General features: G+C 48.5%; 1 protein-coding gene across 1 annotated transcript in view; it reads left to right on the forward strand.

Moving 5' to 3' along the window:
• The first annotated feature begins 1,155 nt into the window (after nucleotides 1-1,155).
• LOC141998863 (butyrophilin subfamily 1 member A1-like) overlaps nucleotides 1,156-22,403 on the forward strand; it is a 51,141-nt gene continuing 29,893 nt past the window's right edge. The window contains exons 1-3 of the mRNA XM_074971835.1: nucleotides 1,156-1,461; nucleotides 6,761-6,877; nucleotides 8,994-9,341. Coding sequence (XP_074827936.1) covers nucleotides 6,772-6,877; nucleotides 8,994-9,341 — 454 coding nt within the window. The 5' untranslated portion in view covers nucleotides 1,156-1,461; nucleotides 6,761-6,771. The remainder of the gene's footprint in view (nucleotides 1,462-6,760; nucleotides 6,878-8,993; nucleotides 9,342-22,403) is intronic.

The following is a 22,403-nucleotide window of genomic DNA, read 5'->3' on the forward strand; positions in this document are numbered from 1 at the left end:
ACATCTGCAGATGATAAAGAAACAAGACACAGAGGCAGTATTGTGAGTGCATTCTCACTCTTGATCCAAATGAGTTATAAACACGATCTAGTCACTTTCCCTTGGCTGGCACACGGCACGGTGGGAGCCCCAGGCATGATGAGTTTGGCCCCAGGGGGAAGGGCGAGATAAGACAAAGGGTAGGGTGTTTCAGAGAGGTATCACTACAAGACACTGTTCTGAATACTGGCACTGTTTTCCAGTAGCTTATTTCACTCATGAGAGTAACTGAGGATGCAAGAAGAAAAGGAGTACTTGTGGCACCTTAGAGACTAACAAATGCAAGGGTGAAGCTCCTCTGTGCATGTGGCTGCAGTCCGGGTCCATATTCTGCTCGCCTATGTGCTGCTGTAGTGCCTGCAGAAGTATTTGCCAATTGACTTGGCAAAGTTTCCTATCATGGGGGAAGAAACAGAGCAGCCCTCCCAAGAAACCTTTGGCAGAGGATTGCAGAGTACCTTCTTACTAGTCTTCCTATCTTTCCTTTGCTTTGGGATAGTTTGAATGGGTTCAGTTGCCCTGGCCTGCGACAACACAGCCCTTCATTATAAATGGTCAGTGACTCAGCACAGTTCAATGGAGCTTAGTCGACCTAGGGAACTGGTGTCCACAGCACAAAGTCCACCATCATGACTAGTGCTGGTGCAGGTGCTGTCTGGAAGTCTCAGCAGACAGGCCAGGCATCCCCTGGACATGGAGTGTGAGAGAACACCCCCAGAGGCCCTGCCAGGCCAGCAATGTCCCAGACTGTGCAGCTGCATGAAGGGACAATGGCCTGGGGCTCGGACAATCTGTTGTATTTTGGTTGCACAAGAAAACTCATCAATTACCCCAGGTCTCTAGCTGAGAGTCTGTGCAGCGCCTGGCTCTGCCACACCCCTCACAATCAGGAAAATGTGAGGCTTTCTTTCCCTCACCCCCAGGAGATGAAAACCTTGGAGGACGGTGGCTTTACATGCAATTTCTTTTTATGTTACTGATTCTCAGAGAGCAGGAAAAAACAGGGCAGATCTGATTGTCACCTGCCAAAGTGAGTGGGTCGGCTCCAAATCTCTCACTCACTGGCACTGCTGGGGATGTTTCTTTAAGAGGGCTTTGATCCTTGTACTTTACGCAGCACGTGACAAGGATTCCTGTTACGATAACTTCCCAGCTACCTTGTTACTTTCATTTCTGCAGCTGGTGGGAGCAGCAGAAACGGGCAGAGATTCCATTCAGTTACAAATGCAGTAAATTAACAAAAGACACAAATGAACAGGACAGAGCAAAACTCCCTGGCTGTGACTCCTGTGCTGAATGGATGAAACCGCCTCAGCAAAGGGAGGTTTCACAGCAAACACGAACTCATGGATGCTAGAAAAACTGAGAGCTTTGAAGGCCCCTGAAGCTGCTTGGAGGAAGTGTCCCTGCAGGACTCAGCAGGTAAGGGATCTTCCAGCGCTGGAACTAGACTCCTTTGGTATTTCCTCAACCACACACACACTCAGATGAGCGGTCAGTGTCCCAGGAACCCTCTCCCAGGTCTGTCAGGGGTAGACTGCCGCTCCCACACTTGGAGTGTAAATTTGGCTGCAGAAACGCACACACATGATGATCAGTAAGTGTTTGGTTTTAGTAACACCACAGTGTGCTTAGTCCATTCCAGTCGTACAATGAGGCAGAGTCTCTAACCCAGTGGTTCTCAAAGCTGGTCCACTGCTTGTTCAGGGAAAGCCCCTGGCGGGCAGGGCTGGTTTGTTTACCTGCCATGTCCACAGGTTCGGCTGATCGCAGCTCCCACTGGCTGCGGTTTACTGCTCCAGGCCAATGGGGGCTGCGGGAAGCGGCATGGGCCGAGGGATGTACTGGCCGCCCTTCCCGCAGCCCCCATTGGCCTGGAGCAGTGAACCGCGGTCAGTGGGAGCCGCGATCAGCCGAACCTGCGGATGTGGCAGGTAAACAAACCGGCCCAGCCCGCCAGGGGCTTTCCCTGAACAAGCGGAGGACGGGCTTTGAGAACCACTGCTATACCCCACAGAGCTTCTAGCCTGAAGATTGAGAAAAGGTTTTTCCCTTTCCTGGTTCATTGTGCATTAGCAGAGCCTGGGGCCCTGTAGTAGAGCTCATTTGCTCTTGCTATTTTCTGCCTGATGTGAGCTGTAGTTAGTGAATCGCTTCCTTAAGTGATGTTATTGGCCCTGTGTGGCTCCCCTTCTTACCACTGGATGGATTCATTAGAGGACTTAGGTGCCTGTCACTTTAAGTACCCAGAAAAAAATCCCAGAATCAGCACACATTGGGATTCACAAAACCCTGCTTATCTCCGGCCAAACCCTGCAGCGCCAACAATCACTTTGTGCTAAATTTTTGCAGTAACAGTTCTCAGGTGCATATTTTTCTGCCTCTCAGCATTCTCCCTACTCCGATCCTCCCAAATACTCAGAGGGTCACTCCCTACCCCAACCAAGGGGTAAAGACACCCCAAGGCTGCAGCCAAGTCGGCTGACATATGGAGGAAGGTGGGTTCACGGCCCTCCTCATTCCCTGGAAGATGAGTGGGAGGGGGTAGTGGCAGGTTCCCATCTCGGTTTCAACCCTCAAGGCATTGGGGTGGCAGGAGGCCCTTGAAAACTCCCCATGTGCACCCTGCTAGTGTCATCCAAAAGATAAGACCCAAGGGAGGGTGTGAAACTGCTCTGAACTGTGTTATGAAACTGGTCTGTTTGAGTAATGAAAGTCTGTGCTGTAAGAATCTTGAAATTGCCTGGTAGAAAAGCTCCCAAGTGGATGGGAAATTGGTTTTGGCATGTCCGGAAAACATCTGTGGTTTTACCTGAGCTTGGAAGGCATCTGAGTCCCAAGGTAGCAGGAGATATGAACATTCCCAGGTCACTGGTTGAAGAGATCTCGCTCAGTTTGATGTCAAAGGGGAAAGAGATGTGACAAAGTGGGAATTGTCTGTAATATTTTTATGAACTATCTGTACGACTGTACCTATCACCTTGGCAGCGCTATCCATTGGGGGAAAGAATTGATTTTCCCCCGGGACATGGGAGATGAAGGTAGGTATCTCAGACATAGAGCTGCTTGGACTTTCTGGGCTAGAATCAACACACTGGAATGGCCTACCCTATAGAGACAATGGAAACCACAGTGACTAAATATTAACACCTAGCTGCAGGGGAAGCTGAACATGGGAGCATAACATGGCTGTGTCTGGAGAGCAAAGAGGGGAGGTGTCAGGGTTAGGTTAGGAAGAGCAGGGTACGGAGACACAGAGCACTGCTGGAATGGAGAGACAAAGAAGACAGGGCAGGCGATGATGGGCCCGGTGACAGCCTGGCTTCCACCCAGAGGAACCAGCACCCCCAACTACCAACTACCCCCACCAGCGTCCCTGGGGGAGACCCAGTTCCCCCTGCCCCATCAGTCCCACCAGTGCCCCTGGAGGAAATCCAGTTGCCCCTGACCCACACTCACCCCCCACCAGTGCCCCTGGGGGAGACCCAGTTCCCCCTGCCCCATCCCCCCAACTAGCACCCCTGGTTTAGGGAGGGTCAGGTCCAGTTTGGTCTGGGGAGGGATGTGGGTCGGGTCCAGTTTGGAGGGTTGACCTGGTCTTTCGGGGGCACAGATGGTCCTGATCCTAATCTCTGTGCCTCTCTGCCTGGGGGGGAGGGGAAAGGGACTAGCAAGACTAGAATGAATAACGATACTGTAAATACAATGTAATAGAGTTTTTCATATTTTTTTTAATGTTTTAAACAGTTTTTAAATTCGCCCCAGTTTCATGCAAAAATGTAATTCAATCCCTGGTAGTTCCTATGAGAAATGTGATGGATGAGACAACGGGATGGTTCCCTCTTAGTGGGGGCAGCACATGGCTGGTGTGTTGGCCAGCTTTGTTAGCTGGTTTTACACACACACACACACAGCCCCCCCCCCCCCCCAACACACACACACCAGGGCTCCCTGCATCCAGGTCACTTTCCTCGCCTGGGCTGCTTAAGTGGAGCAGCTCCTGATGCCTCCTAGCACAGCCCAGGTGGGGAAAGCGACCTGGATGCAGGGAGCCCTGATGTTGCTCCTCGCTTCTCCCATCACAGCCCCCTAGGGGTGCGCGGGGCAGAGAAGCAGCAGTCCCGGGGGAAGCGAGCAGCAATGTCAACAGCTTTGTGCATCCAGGTCAGTTTCCCCACATAGGTGCAGGAGGGGGATGCAGGGGTTAGCAGTAAAGAGGTGCAGGGATTAGGGGTGCAGGAGCGGGAGCAGGCTTGTCTGTGTGTGTTCTGCCAGCTGTCTGTCCCATCCCTGCTCCCTACTGGCCCGAGCTGGGTGTCAGCAGTGCTGGCCCTGCAAAAACCAGCTGGTAGCAGGTAGGCGGTGGTGGGTGGAGGAGCTGGGCTGAGCCAAGAGAGAGGGGAGCATAGTCGTGAGTCACGGCGTGAGTGAGTCCACTCATAGTCGTGAGTCGTGAGTCCACTCACCTGGCCTCTCTCTCTCTCCGCACAGGCTGCAGGGGACCGGCTCTGGCCAGCAGCCGAGGGGCTCTGCCTGTGGGGTGGGCGAGCGGGTGGGCTGGCTTGGCACAACCTGGCCCCTGAGCAGGTTTTGTGCAGGGGTTGTGCCCCCTCGACACACTGGGGCACCATTTTATAATCCTGCAAAGGGCCCCGTAAATCCTAAGGACAGCCCTGGTTATGAGAGAGGCAGCTAAAAGCAATGCCCTGAACAGCTTGCTGCTGGGACAAGTTGCCAGGTCTCAGAGCCCAGGTCCCACCATGTGCTGGGCATGTGTTTCTCCAGCAGTGAAATTGCAAGTGAGGGGCAGCGCCCAAGATAGAAGCTGCATTTTCTCTCTTTGCTGGTCTTGTCTCTCCCCTTCTGTGTGTGTTTGTCTTGTTTTGTCTTCTTAGCAAACATGACTGGACTTTATCAACAACAGCAACAACAACAACAGAGTCAGCCCATGTCAGTAACGTCTTCTCTTTTCCTCACAAAGCAGTTATTAACATGTATGCCATGTCGGTCCCAGGTTATTAGAGAGACAGGCTTTCGAGACACACGGAGCTGTTCTTCAGCTCACCATCTTTACTCCCATAATTTATTACCATCTAAGAGACTGTCAAATAATAAGGGCATGTTTACACTACAAAATTAGGTCGATTTTATTTAATTTGACTTTGAGCACCCAATTTAACAAATGTGATTTTGCATGTCCCCACTAGGTGGCTGTGGTCGATGGAGCACATCCTCACTGCCAGGGGTTGCATCAACTCAAGGAGTGATGCACTGTGGGTAGCTATCGCACAGTCCCTGCAGCAGATTGGAATTCTGGGCTAGGGTCCCAATGCCTCATGGGATGAAAACATTGTTGCGGGTGGTTATGGGTACAGTCTCCCATGTCTGTGGCTCAGAACCAGAGTGGCTGTTCGCCAGCCTTGTCCGATGGTACACTTGTCTAAGCTCCTTTATTTCCACGTGGCACTGCTGTGTGTCCCTGGTGTAGCCCTTATCCACCATGCCCTGTGTGATTTTGGCATAGATATCAGTGCTTCTTTTGCTGGTTCAGACTCTGCCTGCACAAACTCTTCACTCCACCCGCCTCTTCCCCAGCAAACAGATACAGCATGTCCTGAAGGATCCATGCTGGAGTGAATTTGTGCGTCTGGGCAGGCATGCTCAGCTGTGCTGGTGAGCTCTCCACGCTGCTCCAGCAGGGAATGAACATTCAGAAGTTCCCCAGGGCTTTTCCTGCTTGTCTGGCTGAAGAGCACTGGTGTACAAAGTGCTCACTGGAGGGTCATAACCTGGAGGCCAGTAACTCCCCTTAATTTGAGGCATGAATGTCGGCCTCTGGCTTTACTCCACTCATTCAGGTGGAGTACAGGAGTCGATTTTAAAAGCCTTTAGGTCGGGGGGAGGGACTCGGCAGTGTAAACACACTCATTATAAATTTGACCTAATGCTGAATACGTCAACCTAAGCTTGTAGTGTAGACCAGCCCTAAGAGACTTTTTCCTTTTAAAAACTCTCTCCAGCTAAAGGGAAAGGAAACCAGGGATATTATTAAATGAAAGTCTAATTTAATATTTTATACTTCAAATGCTTTAACTATTTTTCCTTCTTTTTCGATATCTTTAATAAAAGATTGAAAACATTTGTTATGGTGCATTTGCCATGGTGCTAAGCAGGCTGAGGTCTCTGTATACCAAATCCAAGCCCATTTTAACTGTTTAATGTTGAACAGTGACTGGGGCATGTTAACACCTTTGATTCTTTGGGCCCCTATGGATACGTCCACACAGCAATAAAAGACTCGCAGCAGTAAGTCACAGAGGCTGGGTCAACTGAAAGTGTAGACATACCCTATATTACAGCTACATTTATACAACACTCTTATTCCAGAAGACAATTGCATTGTTCCTGTTTACCCAATGCACTGCAGAAGTGGGCTAACACACAAACAAGGCATTCTCGCTCCGAAATTAGATATGGATTTATTCTGGAATAATCATTAACCTTAGCACAGGTGCAGCTCCAGGGAGCAAGCGCTAGTGCAGACGGGCTGCCAGCTACTGCTGGCATTTTAACCTCAATGATGTTTGACCCTGCTTAGAGCTAGTGCAAACTAGAGCTATGGGGAGAATCCCTTCCCAACTCCAGGCATTGCACACCAGGGTGGGCTAACCCTTGTGCCAGTCACTGCATGTCTGATTTTGTTTGTTTCTTCTGTGCCCAGACCCAGCTACGATGACGGGGAAGGTTCCCTCGTTCTCCTGCAGCTCCACAGTGAGCTCCGCTCTGCCCGGCTACGTCGCTCTCTGCCTCACTCTCCAGGTTCACAGGCTGGTGTCAGGTAGGAGCTCCGGCCTCCTCGCTGGGTTTGCTGCCTGTTCTCACACAGAGCTCTGCTTCCCTGCAGCTCCTCGCACATACAGAGAGAAGTGACCATGTCACCCCTTCCAGGGTCACCCCCACTGGACACCCCCACAGCTCAGGGCACACCCAGAATACCCCTCCTCCTAACGCTGTCTGGTGGACTCCTGCCAGCCAAACCCCTGGGTGAGAACTCCCATTGACTTCAGTGGGGCCTGGATTTCTCCCCTGGATTTGGTGTCTCTACTTCCCTTATGGTCCTTGATTTAACCTAGCACCAGCCTCCTCTCTGCCCCTTCCTGCTAGTGTGAGAGTGTCCCCCCTGTGCTCCTCCTGGCACATTCGCTGACAAAAACCTTCATTGATGCAGAGTGAAGGTGAAGGGGCTGTTAAAGGGGATGAAGGGCTTGTAAAATGACAAGTGTGGGGCTGTTTCTGGGCAGTAGCTCAGTGTAGAACAGGGTCGGTAGCTCCTGTTCAGAGCAGCTCCCCTAAAAACAGGTTTTCCCTTGGCAAGGAGAAGGCGTCTGACTCTGTGCTACAGTTGTCATATGCCCTGATCCCTGAGTGATGTGCCTTGTCTGCACAGGCAGCATGTGGGTCTACGTGCCGTGGGTGTATTGGATCAGCTCTCAGAGAGGGCAGAGTTAAGGTCGCTTTGACCTGTACCTTAACTTTGCATTTGCTGGTGTTCAGAGCCCTGAGTTTTGCTGAACTGTTTTCTGGAAGGACCTGAGATACCTCTGGGAACCTTAACTCTGCATTCGCAACGATTTTTGTCACTGTCTTTCCTAGTTTCTTGAACAGAAAGAGGACTCCTTGTAGGAGACATTAATGGTCATTTAGGCAGTTGTAGTCCTCACTTAGGTTTGCAGTTGATACATGAGTGTGGCTAGATAATAACACAAAGCCCTAGCTCTTAGAAAGTACTTTTCATCAGTAGAGCTCAAGGAACTTTATTCATTATCCCCATTTTACAGATGGGGAAACTGAGGCACAGAGCAGTGAAGAGACTTGCCCAAGATCACCGAGCAAGCCAGTGGCAGAGCCAGGAATAGTCCCAGTCCAGTGGTCTCTCCACTAGGCCACACGGTTGCTATGTCGTTCCTCCGCACGCCTCCCCCTGCCTGTACATTTTGTTACAGTGCAATGGGGGTAATGGTTGTGTTTTGAAGGGTTTACAGTGTGTAGTTGCTAACAAGGCTGGTGCGAGAAATCGGAGACACAGTCCATGTCCCAGCATCTCGACAGTTCCCTGGTGCTTACAGTGACTGTGAGAGTGAGAGAAAACTGCTGAGTCTGACTCCTTCTCCACCCCCTGCCCCACCATCCCTCACAACGTGTAGCCCCCCTTCCCCCTCCAACATTCCAGCTCTCCCTCCCCTTCCCTCACCACGAAGCCATTAGTTAGCACTGTCAAAGCCTTTAATATGTAAGATGTTGCTCCTTGCTGTCTCCAGATGGGGTAGACATACCTGCACTAGCTCTGATTAAGTTGTCATGCTATAAATGGCAGAGTAGACACAGTGGCACGAGCAGCCTCCCTGAATATGAACCTAGGGTCCTGGGCAGGATCATACCTGGGGAGCTAGCCCATCCCCCCGCTCACACCACCACAGCTACACTTTCTCATGCTAGCTCAATCAAAGCTAGAGGATGCATGTCTCCCCACACTGGAAATTACACCTCAGGCTCAAAATGTAGACGTCCCCTCAGTGTTACCAACTCACAGAACTTTATCACAAGTCTCATGCTATTTGATGGGTTTCTTAAAGCCACAGCTCCCGGAGGCCTGTGATTAGCTGAGAATCTCAGCTTTCATTTTGTTTTAAAGTACATTTCTGTCCATCTTGGTGCAGATAAATACTTGGAAATGTGACCCAAGTCATCTTTAAAGGTTCAGAAGGCAGAGACTAATTTTATTATTTTTTAAAAATCTATTAATTTTTAGCCAATCTCATAATTTGGGTTGGGAGCCTGTCTCCTGATTTTTTAACTTTTCAAAGTTGGCAATACGCATCCTACCACACTCACATTCCTGTCTGTCTTGGTTCCTCTCCAATCTAATTTTCTTTTTGCCCTGACTCATTTCACAGCACAGTTCACAGTGACTGGACCTGACCATCCAGTCACTGCCTCCCTAGGTGGGGAGGCCGTCCTGTCCTGCCACCTCTCCCCCAGAATGAATGCTGAGAACATGGAGGTGGGATGGTTACGATCCCAGGACTCTGCAGTGGTGCACCTGTACCATGATGGGCAGGATCAGTATGGAGAGCAGATGCTGGAATACCGAGGGAGAACTGAGCTCTTGAAAGATGATATCACCAATGGGAGAGTTTCCCTGAGAATACGTGGTGTCCGACCCTCCGATGATGGGCAGTACAGTTGTTATTTTCAGTCCAGTGCCTCTTATGAAGACGCTTTATTGGAACTACAGGTGGCAGGTCAGTTACTTGTTCTGATGCTTTGATGTCTTCAACAGGGTAATAAGTGGAGTCAGAGGGGTCATTGTGAGATGCCACCTGATGTGTCTCATTGTAGTGGGGCAGTAGCTTTGCTCTGGTTAAGGTTTATTCTAGCTCACTGTTTAACAGCTGTTTTTTCTAAGGGCTCTAAAATCCAGAAACGTACTCAGATTGTCTTGAAATTTTCTGTGACACATTGGAGTCTGGGACAGGGTTTGTGGGCTAAGATTGAGTTCATTAGAGCAAGAAATTAATGAGATACACAAACACCCCTAAAAAGTCAGGTGATATCGGCATGTTGTGGTTATTACAACTTTTTTGTGCACACCTGGGGCCAGACAATGGCTGATCCTCCCCATGCTGATGTCACCAGCTGGGAATGATCTCAGCTTGTGTCTGGCACCCACAGGGTAACAGTGGTTGATACACAGAGTCCTGTAGCCCAGCGCCTGGTATAAGAGTAGGAGAATTGAGGAATTCTCCCCGCTCCCCAGGACAGGTAAAGGCAGGAGGCCTGACCCCTGAAGATGCTGCCAGAGAGACCAGCAAGGCACATGAGTAGCTAGGTCTGTATCCAGGACATGAGGTTTAGGTCAGGTGCAGCGAACACCAGACTGCTGACAATCCCCATGGCGTGGCAAGAAGACACCTCTGTGCACTTCTATTGACACAGCCTACAGACCTCAGCACTGAAATGAGACACATACGTGATCACTCAAGGTACATGCACCTCTCCTCACATCACAGTAACAGCTCTGCCAGTCTGCTTGAATTAATCCCTCCCCCAGTCACTACAGTGACTCCAAACACAATCTCTGTCATGCCTGTGTGTTGTGGCACCACCCTCACTGAACCGTTCCCAGAGCTTATTGCCAGCCCCAGGAGGCAGAGTCCAGGTGGCAGGGCTGGGGAGGTGTGTGGCGTTACTTTGTATCTCCTGGGTTTCAGGAGTTTAAGTTTAGCCGCTCTCTGCATTTTGGAAAGGCACCAGGTCCTGCTAGGCAACTGTAATTCTGCATTGGCAAGTATTTTGTCAGCTTTAGTATGTAACTGTAGAACCCTCGTGGCCAAGGTGGAGTCTGCTCTGCAGAGCAGCTCCGGCTAAGAACAGCGTGAACTGGAGCGCAGCGGGGTAACTCCCTTCCCCAGTGCAAAGATGGTGGTGGTAGGGCATACGGGGTCACATGCTCCCCCAGATTTGCTGCCTGGCTTGTACTGAGCATGCTGACATGGACTGAGCTTGCTCAATAATACTGCTGAAGCCAGCTGCCATCACCCTGACCCCCCCGCCCCGCCCCCCACATGCACACACTATTGACAGTCAAGGGGTGTCCCTGCCTGTTCCAAAACCTCCGGTGTCAACGCACACCCATGGGAATAGTAGAGCAAAGATCGGATGGGAAAATATGTATTTACAGAGGGATGAAGGTAGAAAAACAACAGAGAGAAGATGCGGGAGGGATAAAACACGCTTAAATCCAACACAAGGCCCCACATGCATCTACGCTTTAATGTTGTGGTACCACTGGGCCAGGCACTGTGTCTACACTCAGAGTTCAGGGATCCTGGGCAGAGTTCCGGTGCAGCTGTGAGACTTGGGTGCTTCTGCTCGTCTTCGGCGCCAGTGAACATTCCCCAACAAACCCCGCCAGTGCCCTCTTCTGCCGCTCTCTGCAAACCCCACAGAGTGACCACCTCCCCACTTAACTAGCTAACAGCCTCCCTCCTTATTCCCAATACAGAGTCACAAGCCCCAGTACTCACAGCCCCATACAGCTCTGGGTGACAGGGATCCTGGGACCCGCTCTGGTTTGTCCGTCTCAGGGGAGTCCTACCTGGCACAGTGCTCCTCCTGGCTCCCATCCTGTGACGTCCCCAGTCAGCTGCTCTGTCCTTCCTGGGCTTTTGGCAAGTTTTCAGCTGCTGTCATTGTGTGAGGGCCTCTCCCTGTAGCCCTCTTGTCCACATCTACAGACACACACACTCTGTCCCTCCCTCTCTCCACTCTCCTCCCCGGGAACACCCAGCACTTCCTCTGCCCCAGGACAGGTTTGAAGGGGCCGTGCTCTCTAAACCCCAAGGGGGGTCACAAATATGTTTCTAATTAGCTTTGTAAGTGAAAGTAGTGGAAGAGTTTGGCTGCCCTGCCCTTCAGTTGAGCAGTGCTCATCTCCTTCAGATGGCTCTTCTGATTCAACCCTTTGTCCCTGCTGCACAGTGTGTGCAGTGGGAGGTGTTGTCTGTGTTCATCAAAGGGAGAACCAGTCCCTTGTCCCTGCTCAGGAAACTGCAGGATTATGTAGCGGCTCCCCACAAGTAGTAGAGAATATGAAGAACATGCACATAAGCTAGAACAGTAATAAATGAGAGGCCAGGTTGCCCCCTGGATAGCGCAGTGGACTGAGAGTCAAGGGACAGGGGTTCTAGTCCTGCCTTTGCTACTGAGCTGGCCGTGAACTTCGGCAAGTCTCTGTGTCTCTGTTTCCTCTCTCACCCTTTGTCTGTGTTGCCTGTTTAGACTGTAAACTCTGCAGGGCACAGACTGTCTCCTACAAAGCGTGTACAATCATGGGCAGGGGGTATAAGAGACAGGGGAAGGCAATGCCAGATGTGGCCCCGCCCACACTCCATCCCCAGCCCTCTCCCCCTACCCCCCACTTCAGTGCAGCTCCCTCCAGTCTTGGGAGGCTGAGGAGGCTGGGGCCGCAGGGCTGCTCACCGCCCACCCTCCCCATGCTACGGGGTCAGGGAGGCTGTGGCCACCTGTCCTTCCCATACTCCGGGACCGGGAAAGCTGGGGCCGTATGCCTCTCACACAGGGGGCCTGGGGGCCTGCCCCTATCGTGCGGGGGGCTTGGCTGCCATGGGGCCTCCAGCGGAAGGGGCAGGGTTCACCCACTGCCCATGTGTACAGCGCCCAACACACCTGGGCCCCAGTCTCAGCTGGGGCCCCAATCACTACTGTAAGACAAACAATCATAGCCAATAATTCTGATAAACTTTTACATAAAACCGTTCTAGCCATTCATGCCCATCCACAGCAAAATAATTGTTAAATGTGGGTAACCTGAGCTGGCGTAACTGGGTATTACACAGAGTTCATTTTATAACCACAACAAGGTCATTCCCTTGTGTAATGTACACGTAACCCACCAAACTTTCGTCACACAAGCACCCGCTATAATTCCATGTTACTCAAGGGAGAGTGGGCATGTTCAGTCTGGTTTGACAGCAGAACTCCCACCCATGGATAACAACACACAAGATAAATATGCACATTTGGACAGTCATGGATGCTCATACCCTGAGTTGCACCAGTTTGGAATAACGACACCACAGTGGAGTAAAGCTGCCCCAAACTGAAACAATCATTAGGTTCATAAGGGGACAATCTGAGGGTTAACTGAGACTCCTCACAAATCTAGACCCAATCTTATCATGACATCCATACAGCAAATGCTTTACAAACAGCACTAACAAAATTAGCATCAAACATACAGATTTCTTCAGTACCAAATGGTTCACAGGCCACAAATCCTGCATTTAAAACTTGCACTGCTGATTTGGTATTAATGTCACCACACTGCCTTGAGGTGAACCAGCAGCAAGCACCCAGTTCTTCTAATAGGCTGGTTATCTTCTCGCTGCAATCAGGAAAACCAGACCTGTGAGTATCAGCGCTCAGGGCAGAGATCTTCTCCTCCCCTCTGGTGTGGCTAACTGAGGACTTTGGTCCCTTTTTTTTATCTTGGGAGTGGAATTGGCCCCCACCCTTGGAGATGCCCTACTGAGCGTACTGCAAGTGTTCATTAACTTTTTCCTTTGTTCACCTGTGTTACCTGCACACTCTATGACACCCCACCCTTATCCAATTCCTACAGCTCAGGGCGTACTTTTCCATGGGTTTGCGGGGTCTTTTACCAGTGAAAGAGCCTTACACAGTAATATCCTCACCCTCTATTTATTAACAGTTACCAAGCAGAATACACATGCTAAGCATACAATGCTGATCAGGCAGGCAGACTTTCCCTGTTGGCCAGGCAAGGTCAGTCTCCTCTGGATTCTGGTTACTGCATATCACGGTCATGCAGAGGATTCACAGCAGCTCTGATCTAGGGCTGTGTCTTACAGGCGAGTTCTTTCTTCTTCTTCCAGGTCTTTTCTTATTATTAATCTTCCGTTCCTTCTGCTGGTTTCCTTCTTGGACCCCAGGTTACACAGTGAAACTTGAGTCCTGCTTAGCTGTACCTTAACCAATCATTTTACTAAAATATTACAAAATAATTATTTGACCAATCTTAACATACTGTGAAACAATTCTTTACCCAGTCATACCCCACCACCTTAGTTGATTTAAATCTTGCAAAATTAGTTATGTAATAGACACAAACAATCAAAGAACCAGACAGAAACCATACAGAGAAACAATAGAGAAGTAGGGACAATAAAGGCAAAACAATAAAGAAGCAGAGGTTTCACTCCCACAACTATTGATAAGTGATTCCTCTCCAGACAGAATGGCATCAGGAAAAGTTTTCTTTAAACATCTTTAAAGCAGTCGTCGATCCCGCGCCACGAGGATGCGAAGTAAGTGATTCTAAGTCGATCTAAGATATGTCAACTTCAGCTACGCCATTCTTGTAGCTGAAGTTGCGTATCTTAGATCGATCCCCACCCTCCCCAATGTAGACCAGGCCTCAGTAGCCTGTGCTCTTCTGGTCAAGAATCCCACAGGGAAGGCTCCAGACACCCGTCCCTTCTCTGTCTCTCCTGGGAGATTGTTTCCCTCTCTAGGCTGGTCTGTGTGAAATTTCCAAACTCCCTGAGGGCCTCTCTGCATACACACTGACACCACAATAATGAAAGCAGTTTGAATTCACACCTGGTTAAGGTACAAGACTCTTGCTTCAGATTAAGTTAATTTTATTTCAGTTTATCTTGTCAATAATAAAAAAATCCAAGTGTGATCCGGTGTGGGAGGCATGACTTTAACCCAGCATTTCCTTCAGACTGCTGTCCTGGGCAACACAGTATGGGGAGGAGATGAGCAGCCCTCAGTGGTGAAAGAACAGGTTAAGGGGCTATTGAGAAAAACTGGACATGCACAAGTCCATGGGGGTGGATCTAATGCATCCGAGGGTGCTGAGGGAGTTGGCTGATGTGATTGCAGAGCCATTGGCCATTATCTTTGAAAACCCTTGGTGATTGGGGAAGGTCCCGGACAATTGGAAAAAGGCAAATATAGTGCCCATCTTTTAAAAAGGGAAGAAAGAGAACCCAGGGAACTACAGACTGGTCAGCCTCACTTCAGGCCCTGGCAAAATCATGGAGCAGGTCCTCAAGGAATCCATTTTGAAGCACTTGGAGGAGAGGAGAGTGATCAGAAACAGTCAACACGGATTCACCAAGGACATGTCACTCCTGACCAACCTGATTGCCTTCTATGATGAGATAACTGGCGTTGTGGATATGGGGAAAGCGGTGAATGTGATAGTTGACTTTAGCAAAGCTTTTGACACTGTCTCCCACAGTATTCTTTCCAGCAAGTTAAAGAAGTATGGGCTGGATGAATGGACTATAAGGTGGATAGAAAGCTGCTAGATCGTTGGGCTCAACGAGTAGTGATCAATGGCTCCATGTCTAGTTGGCAGCCGGTATCAAGCGGAGTGCCCCAGGGGTCGGTCCTGGAGCCGGTTTTGTTTAACATCTTCATTAATGATTGGGATGATGGGATGGATTGCTCCCTCAGCAAGTTCACAGGTGACACTAAACTGGGAGGGGAGGTAGATACGGTGGAGGGTAGGGATAGGGTCCAGAGTGACCTAGACAAATTGGAGGATTGAGCCAAAAGAAATCTCATGAGGTTCAACAAGGACAAGTGCAGAGTCCTGCAGTTAGGACAGAAGAATCCCATGCACCGCTACAGGCTGGGGACCGAATGGCTAAGCAGTAGTTCTGCAGAAAAGGACCTGGGGATTACAGTGGACGAGAAGCTGGATATGAGTCAACAGTGTGCCCTTGTTGCCAAGGATGCTAAAGGCATATTGGACTGCATTAGTAGGAGCATTGCCAGCAGATAGAGGGGAATGATCATGTCCCTCGATTCGGCACTGGTCAGGCCACATCTGGAGTATTGCATCCAGTTTTGGTCCCCCCCACTACAGAAGAGATGTGGACAAATTGGAGAGAGTCCAGCGAAGGGCAACAAAAATGATTGGGGGCACATGACTTATGAGGAGAGGCTGAGGGAACTGGGCTTATTTAGTCTGCAGAAAAGAAGAATGAGGGGGGATTTGATAGCAGTCTTCAACTACCTGAAGGGGGGTTCCAAACAGGGGCACCATTTCAGATTTTGGTAGGTGGTGGGGGCGGCTTTAACCATGATTCCCAGGGCTATTTTTTACTGCGTCAATAGTCCACAGTCACTTCAAAAGTAGCCCAATCTATTTATTTAAACATTATTTTTATTAACACTACGGTCTATACCTTTAAAAAGAATTACTATCTAGAGTATAATTAAATGATGGATGTTAGCAGCATATAGATCTATAACACATTTTGGCAGCCAAATCATACAAATTGCTCAGCTTGGTTTAGGTTTATGTTCACTGAAGGGTTTATAAAAAGAGTTACAATAACTACAAAGGGTTAAGTTAGAAGGAGGTTTCTGGTGTGCTGCTGTAAGGATTTGAGAGAGTAAACATCACCTCCATGAAATTCACTGATTGTACTCAAGTTTGTGAGACTCTGCCACCCTCACAAATGTTAAATAGTAAGTACAACAGGAGATATGAATATTTACCAGCTGGAAGAGAAGATACAGCAGAAAGCTGCAAAATGGCTACTTGAGGGTAGCAGCTCCTCAAAAGGTATCTGGGGAAAAGATCCTAGAATAGAAAAGTGCAACCCCACTTTGGGGAGATTTGGTAAAATCCAGACATTCCCAGGGGAATTGGTGTTTCTGTGTCACAGCCAATGGATCTGATCCAAAGCCCATTGCTGGCAAAGAAAAGACTCCCACAGACAAGGGGGACCAAATGATAGAATGATGGCAGTGCCCCAGTGTGGCCATTTCACTATAAATTAGAGAGCTGGAAAAAATTGGAACGTTTTAGTGTAATTTAAGCCATGTTTGTGGTGGTGGCAACTCATGCTTGTTTTTTCATAGCAGGGAACAATTCCAGGTTTTCTATTCTGCAGCATGGCTTTACTTTCTCCATTTATCTAAGTGTAGACACTGAAAAAAAAATCAGTTCTACAACTTTAATTCATTTCACTTTCTGTGTCCTAATGCTCCAATGTCTGGGTTTCAAACACTGCCCAGGACTCTTGGTCTAAGATCTATTTTCAGTCAGATACGTAGCCTTTAAAAATAAGTTTTAAGTGCTGGAACTAGGGGTACTGAGGGTGCAGCACACCCTGGCTTGAAGTGGTTTCCATCATATACAGGGCTAGCACAGTGGCTGCATGATCTCTAGATTATTCTTGGACATGATATTTTTGGAGATCTTTCTGTTTTGTCATGAAATAAATTTTAAGATTATGTGTTGTAAGTGGGTCTTTCACCCTTAACATAAATGAGCTGATGCTGAGCTACAGGGGTTAAGATGAACATTTAAAAATTTGTCAAGGGGGAAAGTAGCATTAGAGAGAAAGTATGTGCATTAATTAACAAATGAAAGGGAGGGGATGAAATTAATGATGGCTCAAAGGTAGCTGAGGTACCAAACTTAAAAAAAAATCTTAAAAAGTCACTATATAATTAAATGATGGATGTTAGCAGCATGGATCTAGACAATAATGAATTTTGGCAGCCAAATCTTACAAAATGTTCAGATTGGTTTTCGTTTAAGTGCACTGAAGGGTTTGTACAAAATGATAAATACAAAGGATTAAGTTGGAAGGCTTTGAGAGTAAACATCATGTCAATGAAATTCATCGATTGTACTCATTAGTGAGATTTTGGCACCCTCAAAAGTATTAAAGAGTAAGTGAACAGGAGCAAAGATTACTTACCAGTTGGAAGAGAAGGACACACAGCACAGCAGACACAGGCTATAATATGGCTGCTTAAGGGCAGCCGTTGTTTGTATCTGCATGTGTAAAGGAGAAAAGTGCAGTCCTGGGGAGATTTGCTAAGATTAAGACATTCACAGGGGAATCAGCATTTGTGTGTAACAGCCTATATGGCCCTAGCTGGTAACCTGACCCAAAGCCCATTGTAGTTAAAGGAATGACTCTCACAGACAAAAAAAAAACGAGGAGTACTTGTAGCACCTAAGAGACTAACAAATTTATTTGGGCATAAGCTTTCATGGGCTAAAACCCACTTCATCAGATGTATGCAATGGAAAATACAGTAGGAAGATATATATACGCAGAGAACATGAAAAAATGAGCAACCACACAACAAAAACATGAACCCAGGAACCTATCCTTGCAACAAAGCCCATTGCCAACTCTGTCCACATATCTATTCAAGGGACGCCATCATAGGACCTAATCACATCAGCCACTCCATCAGGACTCATTCACCTGTACATCTACCAATGTGATATATGCCATCATGTGCCAACAATGCCCCTCTGCCATGTACATTGGCCAAACCGGACAGTCTCTATGCAAAAGAATAAATGGACACAAATCAGACATCAAGAATTATAACATTCAAAAACCAGTTGGAGAACACTTCAACCTCCCTGGTCACTCAATTTCAGACCTAAAAGGCACAATTCTCCAATAAAAAAACTTCAGAAACAGACTCCAATGAGAAACTGCAGAATTGGAATTAATTTGCAAACTGGACACCATTAAATTAGGTTTGAATAAAGACTGGGAGTGGACGGGTCATTACACAAAGTAAAAACTATTTCCCCATACTAATTTTTTCCCTACTATTACTCACACCTTCTTGTCAACTGTTTGAAGTGGGCCATCCTGATTATCACTACAAAAGTTTTTTCCTCCTGCTGATAATAGCCCACCTTAATTGAGTGGTCTCGTTACAGTTGGTATGGCAACACCCATGTTTTCATGTTCTCTGTGTGTATATATCTTCCTACTGTATTTTCCACTGCATGCATCCAATGAAGTGGGTTTTAGCCCACGAAAGCTTATGCCCAAATATATTTATTAGTCTCTAAGGTGCCACAAGTACTCCTCGTTCTTTCTGCTGATACAGACTAACATGGCTAACACTCTGAAACCTCTCACAGACAAGTGGGACTAAATGGAAGAATAGATGAGGGAGAAAAATTATTCTCCTTAACCTCTGATGATAGGACAAGAAGCAATGGGAGCAAGGGAGGTTTAGGTTGGACATTAGTGTAACCCTTCTGCCTGTCAGAGTTGGCAGCAACAAGGGCCGGGTTCAGTATCTAGGGGTTCCTTTTCAATAACACAATGCAAAACCGGCTTGAGCCCCCACCCAGTGACCTGGGACAAATATATATACCACCCCCGCTGGGCGCCTCCAAGAGGCAATACTTCCCCTCTTGCAAGCACATAGTCTGAGTGTAGCAAAAAGCCTTTTAATAACAGAGAGAAACAATGTGGCATTATGTTGGGGAAACACCACCAACAGGATTCATAACACAACCCATGAGCAAAACCCACCCCAAGCAAATTGGGGCATGTCCTTTCCCTTTGGTTCTTGAGTCCAGCAACCCAAAATCACCCAAAGTCCCAAAAGTCCAACGACCCAAAAGTCTCTGTCCTTGGTCAGGGCAGCCCCAGAGTTCAAAAGTTTATCTGCAGAGTTTTACCTCCCAACCTGGGTGGAGATTGAGGGGGGGGTTAAGGGGCACCTTACATGGTCCAACACTGATGGCCCCACCTCTCCATGGGGCTCCGCTCCACCAGCCGCTCCACTCCGCTCACCATCCCACAAACTGCTCTGCCAGCCACTCTGCTCCACTCGCCATCCCGCAAACTGCTCTGCTCCACCAGCCACTCCGCCCGCCGTCCCACAAACTGCTCTACCATATAGCTTCAGGCTCCCCCACTACTTAACACAACACTCAGTGATTTCAGCTTGTAGTAAGGGAGCCTCAGTGCTGGTGCACCATTAGCTCAAAGTGAGCTCAGCAGCCTGTAACTAGACTTCTAATGAAATCAAAATTAGCTCTGATATTCCACAGTGGAGAGAGGAGAAAGTGCAATTAGCATGTAAGGCCCTCACCAGGGGGCCCATGCCACCAAGTATGAATACCTGTTCCTAGCCTCTCTCAATTCACAGAGTTTTGGAACCCATGTCCCTTACCTAGCGAGTGCTACTTAGTTGATGGAGAGTCCCTCCATCATAACAAAAGGCCAAGTGCAGTTCCACTGTCCTTGATTCCCATAATCAGGGTAATAACAATTTATTCTTCCTGCCCCAATAACAGAGACACTGGGGATCCCACAGCAGCCAAAGTGACCATTTGGGCAGCTATGGCCTCATTCTAGGCCGGGTGGGTGTGCCTATTCAAATGAGATCAGCCCCTGAAGTTCTTTTCCACAACTTGCCACACCTCACCACCAGATGTCAGGGTGGAGCTCATCCTGACTCTGCTTACATCAGGAAGAACTTCTTAACTGTCAGGGTGGTTAGGCACTGGAATAAATTGCCTAGAGAGGTCATGGAATCTCCATCATTGAAGATTTTTAAGAGCAGATTAGACAAACACCTGTCAGGGATGTTCTAGATGGTGCTGGTCCTACCATGAGTGCAGGGGACTGGACTTGATGACCTGACCCAAAGCCCATTGTTGGCAAAGGAAAGACTCCCACAGAGAAGTGGGAACAAATGGTAGACTAATGGTAGTGCTCAGTGTGGCCATTTCACTACAAAATTAAAGAGTTGGAAAAAATGGAAAGTTTTAAGTGTAATTTAAGCAATGTTTGTGGTGTGACACCTCATGTTTGTTTCTTGCCAGCAGGGGAAGATCCCAGGTGCTCATTGGTTAGCTCTGCTGCTCTCGCAGTGAAGCACTGACATCCAAATCTGGGCTTCTAACCTCATTGTGCAGCAGCCAGCCCCCCCACCCCCGCCCCTGCCTGAGCAGCCCTGTCTACTGGTGTCACAAGGAGGGCGCTTGCTCTTCTGACCTAAGCACACTCACTCCCTGAGCTTGCTTGTTTTGAATTTGGAAAAAGTGCTGCAGAAGCTCCCAGCCCTGAGTAGGATCAGTGAATGTCCTGGAGGTGATGTTTACTCTCAGCCTTACAGGAGTTTGCATGGGCTGAGCCTTTAATTGTTCTGCCTGATGAGTGGGCATCCCTCACTTGGGGAAGGGGAGGGGAGTAAAGCAAAGACACAAGCTGCCTGTGTTCCTCTCGCTCTTGGCTAGTGAGGGGAGAGGCAGGAGACAGCATCCTGGTATGAAACTTAGGGGGGGGTTCCAGCTCCCCTTTGCTCCCCCTAAATGGTGCCCTTGGTTCCAAAAATGGAGCTCAGCTGTTCTCAGTCATGGCAGATGACAGAACAAGGAGTAATGGTCTCAAGTTGCAGTGGGGGAGGTCTAGGTTGGATATTAGGAAACACTGTTTCACTACGAGGGTGGTGAAGCACTGGAATGGGTTATCTAGGGAGGTGGTGGAATCTCCATCCTTAGAGGTTTTTAAGGCCCGGCTTGACAAAGCCCTGGCTGGGATGATTTAGTTGGTGTTGGTCCTGCTTTGATCAGGGGGTTGGACTAGATGACCTCCTGAGGTCTCTTCCAACCCTAATCATCTATGATTCTATGATTCTATCTAGTGTTTGTGTTTCTCTTTTTCTGAGTGTATTTCCTGGCTTTCAGAGGTACCAGTTTTCTGCTACCCATTTCTGCATTCTGGAAGGGTACAAGGCACTGCCAACACAACCCAAACTCCCCTATTGCAATGTTTTTTATTTGTGAATTAATTTAAGGCTTGTCTACACATATGTAACCCCTGCTCGTCAGAGTTGGCAGCAACAAGGGCTGGGTTCAGTATCTAGGGGTTCCTTTTCAATAACACAATGGAAAACCAGCTTGAGCCACCACCCCCCTGGGCGCCTCTAAGAGGCAATACTTTCCCTCTTACAAGCACAGAGTCTGAGTGCAGCAAAAACCTTTTAATGAAAGAGGGAAACAATGCGGCATTATTTTGGGGAAACACCACAAAAAAAGGTTCATAAACATAAATCGTGAGCCAGAAGACCCACCCTCAAGTAGGTTGGGCCGTGTCCTTTTCCTTTGGGTTCTTAAGTCCAGCAACCCAAAAGTCACCCCACTCACAGTTGCTGTCCTTGGTTAGTACAGCGCCACAGTTCAGAAGTTCATCTGCAGAGTTCACCTTCCAGCTGCATGGAAAGGGGGGAAGGTATGGGTGCACCTTATGCACTCTACTGCTCATGCCCTCATTTGATGCCCCCCACACCATGGCCAATTGCCACACCTCTCCACCAACCATTCTGTTGGCCACACCTCTCCACTAGCCCTTCACCAAGATGTCTTCACCCCCCACAGTTCTCATTGATTTCAGGTGTTAGTAGGGGAACCTTGCTGCTGGTGCATACTGGGTAGTCTTCTTGCATCAGAACCCCTAGCCCAAAGTAGGTCTAATGCTTAGACCTAGGTATCAGTGATTTCAGCTCTTCAGCCTATAACTAGACTCATAATTAAGTCAAAATTGGGGGCACAAACATCCCATCCCCAACTCAATGGGCTTTGGAACCCATGTCCTTTGCCTAGTGAGTGCTGCTTAGTGGAGGGTGAGTCCCTCAGTCAGAAAATGCCAAGTACGGTTCTGCTGTCCTTGATTCACAATACCAGGATAACAACCCTTTATTACTCCTTCCCCAATAACAAAGAGACTGGAGATCCCACAGCAGCCTAAGTGATCATTTGGGCAAGCATCATGCTAGGCAGGGTGGGTGTGCCCATGGAAATGAGATCAGTCCCTGAAGTCCTTTTCCACAGCCCACCACTCAATGTCAGAGGAGAGCTCATTCTGGCTCTGCTTACACAAACATGTGCACTACTTTTGATGAACTAATGTAAACCTCTCTAGGGACACTTAAATGGGTTTGGAAATGGC

Source organism: Natator depressus, chromosome 14 (genome assembly GCF_965152275.1).
Source record: "Natator depressus isolate rNatDep1 chromosome 14, rNatDep2.hap1, whole genome shotgun sequence".
Classification (NCBI taxonomy): domain Eukaryota; kingdom Metazoa; phylum Chordata; order Testudines; family Cheloniidae; genus Natator; species Natator depressus.